Raw genomic sequence first — 13,013 nt, forward strand, 5'->3', positions numbered from 1 at the left:
CACCAGTGTAGTGTTCTACATTGGCAGCTAAGCAGTACCCAAGGACCTTATCCTCAGCTTTAGGTCTTCCCCCATCAATCAGCTGTGATAGGGAGCAGGGTCACAAAGCACAGACACAGCCCCGGGTAAGGAGAACTGTAAACCAGCACCCACCCCAACAGAAGTCTACTTCAATTACCCACATCTGTAAGCCTCTATTTTGCAACTGATAAATAACAAGGGCAAAAAAAACATTGTTTAATCAAATTATTTTAATTAACAGTAAGCAGTAAAAGTGCAATTACATGAAAAGCCTCAAATTTTACATGTTTAAATTGTTCAGTGTCTTTATTTGTAAGGTGTTGAAGGTGGGACCCACTCGTGAATCTTCTTTCTAGTGGTGGAATAAGGTACATATTGCTCTGCAGTGCCACTCAGGTTGAATTTATGGTTTGTCCAAATGAATTTACGGGCAGTTGGTGGTTTTGTTGTTGGAGGATCGTCAGTCATACAGTGAAGCCAACGGTGCCTTAAAGAGGGGAAAGAAGACAGTTAGGAAGAGGCAGCGCAATGCTGGGGGAGGAAGGTTAAGAGGGCAGCTCTGGGGCTATTTTGTTGCTTGAGTTCAAGTCATTAACAACTGAACTTTTTATAACCTAGTTATTTCATCTGAACATCTTATTTCCTAAAGAGGGATAAGGATTAAATGAGATAATACATATAAAGCACTTAGAAAAATTCCTGTGCATAGTAGGAATTCAACAAATGCTAGCTTACTGTATTTCATCAAATCTGGGACAACATCAATTTTAAGATACACCATTATTTTATGTATCTCTAAAAATCAAAAAAAATGTTGCCAATTAAATTATGACACTATTGATAGAATATGTAAAAAATGTTAGAAAATTGATGAACTACAGTATCACTATGAGATGCTAGAGCCTGAAAGTTCCTGTGTGCTGAGTTGCTCTGCCTCATGAAGCTGTAGTAGGAAACCCAATGCTGAGGAAAAGGAAGAGGAAGAGGGTCTCAGCATGCACCTTAAATTCAAGGTTAAGTCTGAACACTGGAGATCATAACATCTATTACCTTAAAATTATTAAATCACAGTTTACAAGTATTTCAGCTTTAAGTATTTAACCATTTAATTTCAAAGGACATTTGTCGGGAGGTGCCAGAAATCTGGCCTGAAGGAAGCGGGGTGCTTTCCTTGGAGTCTACAGGGGAATGTCTCTCTAATGACAGAGGAAGGAAGAATCTATGTCCACGGGACAAAGAGTCGAACTGAGCAGGAAGCCACGCTGAATATTATGGGAAAGGAAGGAGAGAGAACTCATCCCAGATCCCCCAAGGCTCAGAGCTCAAAATACAGATATGACCCTATAACAACAGGGAATGAGGAGACAGGCATAGAACTGCAGCTCCAATTAAAAAAAAAAAAAAAAAGTTGACTAGCTACAGAGAAAAGGGTAAGAGGAGGTTTCACTAAAATAATTAAGACTAAACCTAATAAGAAAAATTTCTGATGTTATGTATGTTCAAGAATATTTATTAGCAATAATTGATAATACTTAAAATCTGAAAATGTTTACACAGTAAGGCTACTGGCAAGAGTCAGGGAATGAGTAAACAATTTATTTTCATCGTGGCAGTGTAAGGAACTAAGAAACAGGCTAACATAATCCTTCTGCTACAATTAGTATTAAATAAAGGCTAAAGAAATAATATGATTTCCACACCAAAGAGTTTTCAGCTGGGTCATTTTTATTCCAATTAATTAAAGACACCATTGGACTAACAGCACTGTCTAGAAAACTATGTTGCAGTTAGCTTTAGAGCTTCAATTTTATGTCACTGCTATTTCTTTTTTTTTTTTTTAAATATATTTTATTGATTTTATACAAAGAGGAAGGGAGAGAGATAGAGAGTTAGAAATATCGATGAGAGAGAGTCATCGATCAGCTGCCTCTTGCACACCCCCTACTGGGGATATACCCGCAACCAAGGTACATGCCCTTGACCGGAATCGAACTTGGGACCCTTCAGTCCCCAAGCCGACGCTCTATCCATTGAGCCAAACCGGTCCCGGCTCACTGCTATTTTCTTAAAGGACAAAATACAAAATTACTTAAACTTGATGATAAAGGCAGTGAGACTACAAATGAGGACCCTGGGAGAAAGGCAAAATGTTATAAATACCAAAGAGATAAATATTTATAATGAAAATATAATACATTTTGGGGAAAACTCAGTACTCAAATATAAGTTGTGTTAAAATAACTGGAAACAAAGATATTAAATGACAATTATATACTAAGCTGCTGTAAGAAAGAACTCTTACCATTTGCAACAGCATGGATGGACCTGGAAAGCATTATGCTAAGTGAAATAAGCCAGTCAGAGAAAGATAAATATCACACACTCTCACTCATTTGTGGAATATAATGAACAACATAAACTGATGAATAAAAATAGATACAGAGACATAGAAGCATTGAACAGACCAAGAAACCTCAGCGGGAAGGCAGGAGAGGGTGTGTGCGTTGGGGGGTGGGGATGGGGGGAGGGTAAGAGATCAACCAAAGGACTGGTATGCATGCATATAAGCAAAACCAATGGACACAGATAGTAGGGGGATGAAGGCATGTGCTGGAGGGCAGGAACAGGCGGGGAGAGGTCAATGGAGGAAAAAGGAGACATAGGTAATACTTTCAACAATAAAGAATTCAATTTAAAAAAAAATTACAACACAACTCAAATGAAAATAAATCTAATAAATGGTTGATCCTATTTTCAGCTGTATAAGAGAAAGTGTGTCAGGGAACAGGGAAGAAAGACTAGTCCTTTCATTTTGAATATATACTAACTTCACTTAAATAGCCCCTCAGTTTGGGTACATTCAAAGTGCAAAATGAAGGGGTTTATTTTGAAAATCAGTGCAAATTAAAACAGTCTTTAAGATTAGAATTAATAACAAAAATTAAAAAGTTTAATTTTCCCCCCTAGCTAGTTTGGCTCCTTGGATAGCGCGTCGGCCTGAGGACTGACGGATCCTGGGTTTGATTCTGGTCAAGGGCACATGCCTAGGTTGTGGGCTTGATCTCATGAGGGGCATGCAGGAGGCAGCCAATCAGTGATTCTCTCTTATCATTGATGTTCTATCAATCTTTCCTTCTCCTTTTCTCTCTAAAATCAATCTATATATATAAAAGCCTAAGTGACTGTCCAACCATTCAACAGGTAGCTATGATGCACAATGACCAGCAGGAGGCAGATGCTCTAACCAGTAGCTATGATGTGCAGACCACTAGGGGGCCATATTGCTGTTCTTTGAATACAAGCAACACATCTCAAGCACACAGGGCTTTTGTACTTGATTCCTGCTGCATGGAGCTCTTCACCACCACCACCACCCCACCCCTCTTCTCCTCCTCTCTTCATTTCCTTGAAGAAGTCTTTACGTATAGACATAATCCAATACTGTGGTTTTCAAACCACATCCATGTCATGGTTCAATGCTCCTAACTGGTCCACATGGCAGACGAGGTTAAAAACTGGTTGTAGTGAAATCCTATAAACATTTTTGCTTAACTCACACAATAAAAAACAAACAAATAAATAAAAAGAAACCTATTCGGAACAATCAAATAGCCTATTTAGTTTAAATAAAATTAAAAATTCACTTCCTTTGTCACATTTCAAAGGGACATATATGGCTAGTGGCTACCCTACTGATCAGAACAGATATAGAACACCCAGCCATGTATTAGACAGTGATGTATTTAAGTTGACAAATATTTTAAGTTAACATATAAAAAACAAGAAATCTCACCATAAAATACAGATTTTTTTCTCTTGAAAATCATTTATCTGGAAACCCTTAGTCAAATTCTCACCTAATGGAACTGAGGAAGGATGAATAGTGCTGCCCTCTTTGATGTAGTGTGTGCTTTTCAGTTCACTATAGTCCTCACTGTTCCTTATTGTCTCACATCTCACTCACTTTGGTTAAATTCGTGGGTTTCTAATTGAGCTTTTACAATGGAAGTGAATGCACTGAGATTATCCCACTTGCCAAAAACTATTTCTGATGATTAAGCTCAACTAAAATAAAATGTCAGTTAACTTGATAAACTTACAAATGGTATTATTTCAGCAATCTATGGAATAGAGATCAGTACTTTGTTTTGAAATATTTAATATAAAATTTGGCAATTCAAGTAAAACCATTAGAATTTCATTTCAAAATGTTTATGTAGTTTATAGTTATAAAAATCAGTTTTTAGAGATCTAAGGAACTTGGGGCTCTCTTTTTACAGGTGAGAAAACTAAGTCCCAGAGAGGTTAAGGAACTTGCTTAGGGTCGAGCTGCCAAAGAAGACTAGAGGCAGAGTTCTTTTTGCTTTTCCCTTAACCCACAGCCAGGTGATACTGTGGAATATTGTTTTTCCCCCCCAAATCAGCCACACCACTATCTATCCCAACAAATAATATGTTGTCACACCTCCATCAAGAGATAGGGTCTATGTTCTCTCCCATTAAACCTGGGCAGAATATCTAATTGCTTCGACCAATGAAATGAGAAACTGATATTGGGCAATCTCTAAGACTAAGTGTGGACAAGGCCTCTGCCTCTCTCTCTCTCTCTCTCTCTCTCTCTCTCTCTCTCTCTCTCTCTCAGCACTTGCCTGAGAAAGCCCCAGCTATGTCCCCAACTCTGACAGTCAACATCAGCTTCCAGAAACTGAATGAAATCTTCAGATGGCTTCATTCTGCTTTTAAATCTTGCACCTAAGGCCAGATACCCTGGAGCAGAGATAAGCCATCCACAAGTTGTATCTATCTAAATTCCTGACCCACAAAAACTATGAAATATATAGCTGAGACCGATGCTTTCAGAATACCATTAATTGTCTTATAAATAAATAAGCTATTTAATAAATATTTGTATAATAAAATAAACATTGCCAAATCCCCTCATAGCCCCCTCCAACCAAAAAAGGAGAATGTTGACTTAGCTTACCACTCCGGGGGCACCATGCTTCCATCCACATCCCAGAATGTATCTTTGCCATTCATTTCAGTAGTGTATATAACCCATCGGTGACGGCCTGAGTGGGAAGGACAACATTTAGAAAAATGTGAAAAAATAAACACAACTTTAAAAGAAAACACAAAAAAACATAATTGCAAAATGTCAAAGAAGACAACCTTTTAATTAAGACTTATATGTGCGCTTACCTAAGAGAAATAGCACCCAGGCTGTAAGAGTGAAGGCAAGTTCCAGGAAGTGTATGGCAAGCTTCTATCAAACCCTGGCAGCTGCCAGAGCCAAATCCCTGCACAGGGACTAAGACCTCTCTGTGGGTGGGGCTCAGGCCTTCCCCACAGTGGAGAACCCTTGCCTCCACCCATGCCAAGAAAGCAATGGGGAGGGTAGGAGAATGGGCTCCCAGCCAGTCAGGGTATTCAGGAGAGAAAGTGCTCCTCCTGAGAATGGGGCAGGAGAAATGTACTCTCAGCAATCATACTTGGATTATATGTTTCCATATAAATATATATATATATATATATATATATATATATATATATATATATATAAAATATATTTTATTGATTTTGTACAGAGAGGAAGGGAGAGAGATAGAGAGTTAGAAACATTGATGAGAGAGAGTCATCGATCAGCTGCCTTTGCACACCCCCTACTGGGGATATGCCCGCAACCAAGGTACATGCCCTTGAACGGAATTGAACCTGGGACCTTTCAGTCCCCAAGCCGATGCTCTATCTACTGAGCCAAACCTGTTTCGGCCATATAAATATTTTTAAAGGACTACCAGAAATCCTTTCAGAAATTGATTACACATAATAAGCAAACTATATAAATGATGGTTAAATAAGTAGGACCATTCATGTCATCAAAATAATATGGTTACATTCTTGTTTAACACATTTCTAATGGAGTAGTTAGAGGCCTAATCACAATTTACAAGACTATTACTTTCTTTTTTATTCTTTTAGAGAGTGGAAGGGAGGGGGAGACAGAGGAACATCGATGTGAGAGACACACTGATTGGTCGCCTCCCACACACGCCCCGATGGGATCTGGGGATTAAGCCTGTAACTGAGATACATGCCCTTGACCAGAATCAAACCTGGAGCCCTTTAGTCCATGGGCTGATGCTCTATCCACTGAGCCAAACTGGCTAGGGCTATAAGACTATTTCTATTGGGTCCTTAAGATAGGCAAAGACCTGGATTCCAATCAAGATTCTGTCATTTATCTGTGGATATTAGGTACATTTTATGAGACTCAGTCAGTTTCTTTGTCTATAAAAGTAGATGATTATACCTCATCTGAAGGTTGCTGTGAAAATTAAATATCACACACATACACCTACTTCAACATCAGACATGTAAGTGCATAATAAATATCAATTCCTTCTACCCCTTCCTCACTGCCCCATCCCACAGGGAATACTGAATTCAACTCTACAATAGATTTTAAACCAATAAGCACAAGGTAATCTGCATTTACTTTATAACCAACAAATATAGAGCAATACAATTTAAACATGACCATATCTATTTAAAGAAATACAGCTTTCACCCAGGATTTGCTTCTTCGATTAGAGAGATCAATCTTGACAATAGTAACTAAAAATAAGCTATAATCCAATAAGGCAGGGGAACGTGAAGACAAATGGAGAAAATCTTGGGTAAGGTTCATAGAGTCAGGCCATGATGCTAGAGCTGGGCCTGAACAATCTTGAGATAAATATATTAAATTTTTAAATGTGTATACTCAGACTCAGCAATTCCACTTTACAGAAATTTATTCTTAGACTATTTAAAGTAGGTACAAGCAAGTTTACTGAAGCATTGTTTCTAGTAGAAAAAAAAAAAAGTTGAAGGCAGCCTAAATGTCTATAATAGTAAAATGTTTGGCCATAGCCAGTTTGGCTTCAGTGTATAGAGCGTAGGCCTGCAGACTCAAGGGTCCCAAGTTCGATTCCAGTCAGGAGCCCATGCCTGGTTTGCGAGCTTAGTCTCCAATGAGGGGGCATGCAGGGGGTAGCCAATCGATGATTCTCTCTCATCATTGATGTTTTTATCTCTCTTTTCCTCTCAACTTCCTCTCTGAAATCAATAATATATATATATATTAAAGTGTTTGAAAAAATAGTTCTTCCATACAATGGAATATTGTGTTGCTATTAAAAAGAATGCTGTGAAAAAAATATAATAAAAATATACAGACAAATATCCAAACAAAAAATAATGCTGTAGATAATTCCAAATAACTAATATGGAAAAATTGCCCAAGGTTTTTATTAAAAAAAAAAAAAAATTCCGTTTATCAACAACATGAATAACATGAAATAAAAAGAGTAGATGTAGTATATACATTCATTAAAGAAGCCACATGTATATTAACAGAGTCAAATCAAAATTTAAGCTCACTCCCTTTATTCATACCAGTGCTGCACTCACCAAAAAACTGCTTGTTGTCTTCATAGTATTTGTTTCCATATTTGTCTTCCCCCACCAACGTACCAACCCTCACATCATTTGTCCTGTGAATACCCAAAAGAAAAGATATTTTAGAGAGCTTCTTTGTTCAAAGCACAAATATAAGTAGAGAATACCGACTTTAAGAAACAAAGCTGCTGCATCAATAAGAAAAATGAGGACATGCTTGGGTTTGCGCACTAGTGGTAGCCTTCTAGCTTCTTCATCTGGAGGCTCTCCACTACCCACTGCTGAACCATCAGCTCCCAGGGACAGCTCTAGAATGCACGCTCATGCTGCCCTCAGTATAAGGTGACCAGACGTCCCGCTTTTGGCGGGACAGTCCCGATTTTTAACAATTTGTCCCGCGTCGTTTTAAAAAAGTCCCCAGTACCACCAAAGGAGCACAGGAAGAGATAAGCTGACCCACCGATATAAGTTAAACTACATTAAATATAAAGATGCAACTTACAAAAACTACTTTTATCTACTACAAGAGGCCCTGGAGTTAGTAAACACCTTCAGGAAATCAGGAAGCCAAAGTACATCATCTTAAATGCTATTCATGTCCGAGCTTTCATTCCACTCTGGCTCTCCAACTGGCTTCCAGGGACGACCCTGCCAGTCGGACTCAACGAATGTCAGGACCAGAGACCTTTACGATCACCTTGATCAACGCCTCGCCGCGTAGAGGAGGAGACCGGAGACCAATAAAGGGTCACAAAGACCGTCCCCAAGGTCACAGAGTGCGGGGGTGAAAGGCAGGGATCGGGCCGGCTGTCCTTGGCCGGAGCGGCGGTTCCTCCAAGGTGACCCAGCCCGCGCCCCCTCCTTCCAAACACCCCGCCAACCCAGCCCAGCCCAGCCCAGCCCGGAGGCCGGGCGCACGGCTCCGCCGCCTACCTGAAGAGCATTCGCAGCCAGCCTCGGAGGCCGTTGTGGCCGCTGACCTGCTGCAGTCCTCGCCTGAATACCTGCAGCAACTCCATCTTGCCCCGCAGGCGGGGCCTTCCGGGTGCGCCGTTCAAAGGCGGCCGGGGGGAAGCGCACGCTCGCTCGCAGGGAGCCTCCCGCACAGGGTTCCCACGGCTCTGCGCATGCGCGAAGAGCTGGCGCTCGCGCGCGCGGGACCGCTTTCCCACTTCCCAAGAAAGTGCGGGAAGAAAGAGCGGTTAGGTTTCCTTGGGAAGCAAAGGCACAATAAACTTTCACCAATTCATAAAAGTTGCCTTTAGAATAAGGTGACCAGACATCCCGATTTTTAACAATTTGTCCCCAAAATCGGGACTTCTTTAAAACGCCGCGGAACGCGGGACAAATCGTCAAAAATCGGGACGTCAGGTCACCTTAATTTAGAAGGCGGTATATGTGATGGAAAACACCTAGACTAGGCTTCCCCAGGTGCAAGTTCCTCTGGGGGCCCCAGGTTCCCCATCTCAAATGATTGATTCAGACTTCAAAATCCTTTCTAGTGCCAAGACTCTTTAGAAACAAGATACCATTAAGGAATTAAATATCGAGCACATAATGATATTGATTACACATACTAGCGTTGTGCAGGAATAGCAAGGAGGAATAAAAAAGTATATGATTAAGTATCTGCTCTCATTGATTTGGTGATTTAGTTTCAAAGTTAAAATTCAAGTATTTAAATTCATAACAAAAGTAATTTGTGCACTATATATACAGCAGAAACTAATGCAATTTAAGCATGACCATATCTATTTAAAGAAATACAGATTTCAATCAGGATTTGCTTCTTCTATTAGATCAATCTTGAGAATAAGTAACAAAAAGTAAGGTATAATCCAATAAAGCAGGGGAATGCAAAGGCAGATGGAGGAAACCTTGGGTAGGTTTTCATAGAATTAGGCATGACCTTAGAGCTGGGCCTTAATCTCTCAATAAATTCATTAAAAATGTAAATGTGTGTACATATGGATGTACACACATTTACATTTTTACATATGCACATAATTTTTTGATAGTTCAATTGTGTCTTTCATTTCAGATTTAACCCATTGGAATTAATATTCAAAGTGTGTATACTTTCTTTTTGGATTCTCTCATATATATATATATATATATATATATATATATATATATATATATATATATATATACATACACACACACACACACACACACACACACAGTCACACAGGAAGGGAGCAATAGTTAGTTGCAAATGAAGCCCCTAAACCTGTTCCCCCTCACCCAGGGTTGCTTGGAGTGAGGCGGGGCTCAGAGTCTGATCAGGAGGCCTCCTGGAACATTAGAGGCCCGTGCCCTTAGCTCCTTTGCTTGAGGATGTGTAAACCTGCTCCAGCACTGGCACAAGGCCTCATCCCTGCGTGTCCTGCTGTTAGGAGAAATCTTCAGCTTGTCCAGGTAGGAGTCCTGAGACCTCAACAGGTCAGGGGCACTCTAGTAGAACTCCACTTGCAGCAACCATCTCATCAAGGATGTCATTAGTCAGGAAGCTGTCCTGGACATAGGCTATCTCCACCTCTGTGGGGATGCTGTAAGTCACTGGGCCTTTGCTGGCATGGACACCAGCTGGTCACTACCAAACACCCAAGCCTCCCATCCCATAATGCTCCATCCCACACATCAGGCCCTGCTGTGCATATTTAAAATTTTAAATAGTGCAGGCTATTAAATAAAGACTATTCCTAATTTTCCAGTGGCTATTTCATTTTAAACAATGTTTTCAAAAATCTATATATTCCTTGACCCATCGACTTGGAACATTCTTTTTTGATTTTCAACTATTTGAGATGAGAAATTTAGCACCTCACTTTCCTCACCTATTCTCATCCTTTGCTCTTCAGACTCTAAGTCACCATTATCATTACTTTCAAAAGATTAAGGTTTATAAGATTTACACTTGAATTGTAACTGCAAGTTTCCATTGTTGTGAGTTTAAAAACTGAAACACAGTATTTCATGAAAGAATCAAGTAATATAACTAGATCCAGGAAAAATATTTCATTTTATACTATTCAATCTTCAACCCCCAGGGAAAAACTTGCAAATATCAGGGTCAAATTTTCTTAGACTCTATTAATTAGTCAAAATTCAAAATCACATTTGAATTTATTTCATGTTGAACTGTGATTTTCATGCACTTTTTGTTTTCCCATTTAAAAAAAAAAAATCCATCTGAAATATTTTTATATATCTACGAACTCTTAAAAATAGATTATCATGCCAAAACCGGTTTGGCTCAGTGGATAGAGCCAAAGGACTGAAAGGTCCCAGGTTCGATTCTGGTGGGGGGTGTGCAGGAGGCAGCCAATCAATTTTCTAATTCTCTATCCCTCTCCCTTCCTCTCTGTGAAAAATCAATACAATATAGTAAAAAAAATTATCATCTCACATTAAACAGTAATTCCTTAATATTAAATATTCAGAGGATTCAAATTTTCCCAACTGTCTCAATACTTTGTTTTTCCAACCATATGTTGTAACTGGTTGATCTTAATTTCTTTTAGTCTATAGGTTTCTCCCATTTTCCACCCCCTGCTCTTTTTTTGTCCTTCCAATGTATTTGATGAAGATACTGGTATAGAAGAATTTCCCCTAGTCTGGATTTTGTTGATTGTATGCCCTCCCTTCCCCCCAACCCACATTAATATTCTTCTATCCCCTGTATTTCCTATATATTAGTAATTAACCTAAGTGCTTGACTAGGATATCATCACATAAAAATTAACCATATTTTATGTGATGATATCCTTCAATCAGGATGCACACATGGTATCCACTTGCTTCACTTTTCATGATTTTAGCAGCCACTGATGTCAGTGGCTAGGTAATAATTTCCTAATATTCCTAAAGTTCTTTTGTTTTCCTTGAAATTTTAAATTGAGATAATTATAGTCCTATGGTAAATACAGAGAGATCCTATCCTGTTTAAACTTCTCTTTCTCTTAATAGTATATCATTTTGCAAACAATACCAACACAACCAGGATAGTGACATTAATGCAATCCACTGAGCTTTACCTCTACTCATTTGTGTATGTGCGTATTTAGTTCTATAGTTTTACCACGTGCAAGTTCTTGTATGTCACCACAGTCAAGATAGTGAACAGTTATATCACAAGATCTCTGTTACCTTTTTATTATATACTTCTCTCCCCTCTAAAACCCCCTTTTCCTTATACTTTTAATATTAAAATATAAGATCTCCTGATTTGACTCCCTAATGTTATTTTTTTCTTTTTTATTTATCCTTTCTTATGCTTTCTGGGTGAGTTCAACTTCACCTTCCAAACTTTCCAATGAATTGCTTTGGCTATAGTTTTTAATTTCCAGGGGCTGTTCCTTGCACCAAATTTCCCTTTTTAAAACTTCCTGTTCTCATTTAATGGATATTAACACCTAGCTTCTGTCAAAATAGCAATGAGGCCAAAACTGGTTTGGCTCAATGCATGGAGTGTAAATCTGCGAAATAACGGGTCCCAGGTTTTATTCTGGTCAAGGGACGTACATTGGTTGCAGGCACATCCTTAGTAGGGGGTGTGCAGGAGGCAACTGGTCGATGTTTCTCTCTCATCAATGTTTCTGGCTTTCTATCCCTCTCCCTTCCTCTCTGTAAAAAATCAATATATATATTTTTTAAATAGCAATGGGGGTATTGTTGTGATCCCTGCATTATATTTCCCCGCTCTATGTGTGATCTCTTAGATATTACAGATTTTCCTTAAATATCTGGAAATCCTGGTTCCACACTCATATTTAATAGGCACCAAAGAGTTCAATGAAAATACATTATACACACATGACTTGATTGTGGGTTTGTGATAAAATGATAATCAGGCATCATATCTAGACACAACCAAAAGTGAATGCCTGGAGATCATTTTTCTGGAGGTAGTTTTTCTGAAGAGAAAAGCTATACCTGATGGCCGGCATTCTGGAAACACAATTAGAGGGCCCACATTCAGAATGCATATTTTAACTTAATCTATATATTTTTTTGTTAGTCCTCACTTAAGGCTATTTTGTTCCATTGATTTTTTTAGAGAATGGGAGGAGGAGAAACAGAAAAACATGGATTGGTTGTCTCTTGCACGTGCTGTGAGGGGAGTGTGGGTGACAGGGATTGGCGCCTGCAACTGAGGTACAAGTTAAGTGTCCTTGATTGGAATAAAACCCATTATCCTTCAGTCCCTTGGCCAATGTTTTAACCACTAAGCTAACTGATTAGGGCTTAATATTTTTAATCCTGTATCTAATCCAAGCCTTCTATTATGCCTGGCATCCTGTAAGTCCTACGATCTTCCAGTTAGCTTTTTAATAGCATTAACCTTTGACTTGATGCTCAAAAAGGGAGGAGAGGGAACAGCCCAGCCTGCATGGCTCAGTGGTTGAGCATCAACCAATGAACCAGGAGGCCATAGTTCAATTCCCAGTCAGGGCACATGCCCAGGTTGCGGAACCAATCCCCAGTGTGGGGCATGCAAGAGGCAGCCCATTAATGATTCTCTCTTATAATTTGATGTTTCTCTC

The 13,013-nt window shown here is 39.2% G+C and overlaps 1 protein-coding gene and 1 long non-coding RNA gene across 2 annotated transcripts; both read right to left on the reverse strand.

The window, feature by feature from the left end:
• Positions 1-231: 231 nt before the first annotated feature.
• On the reverse strand, positions 232-8,630 carry NDUFA12 (NADH:ubiquinone oxidoreductase subunit A12). The gene is made up of 4 exons (XM_084878496.1): positions 8,398-8,630; positions 7,477-7,559; positions 5,006-5,093; positions 232-508 (listed from the first exon to the last, which is right to left on the reverse strand). The coding sequence occupies exons 1-4, from the start codon at positions 8,481-8,483 to the stop codon at positions 328-330; spliced, it is 438 nt and encodes a 145-aa protein (XP_084734622.1). The 5' UTR covers positions 8,484-8,630; the 3' UTR covers positions 232-327.
• On the reverse strand, positions 2,900-4,996 carry LOC311619872. The gene is made up of 2 exons (XR_014794593.1): positions 4,667-4,996; positions 2,900-4,636 (listed from the first exon to the last, which is right to left on the reverse strand). It is a non-coding gene; the product is annotated as an uncharacterized lncRNA (long non-coding RNA).
• Positions 8,631-13,013: the final 4,383 nt, after the last annotated feature.

Source organism: Pipistrellus hanaki (assembly GCF_964339955.1).
Source record: "Pipistrellus hanaki genome assembly, chromosome: 3".
NCBI lineage: Eukaryota > Metazoa > Chordata > Mammalia > Chiroptera > Vespertilionidae > Pipistrellus > Pipistrellus hanaki.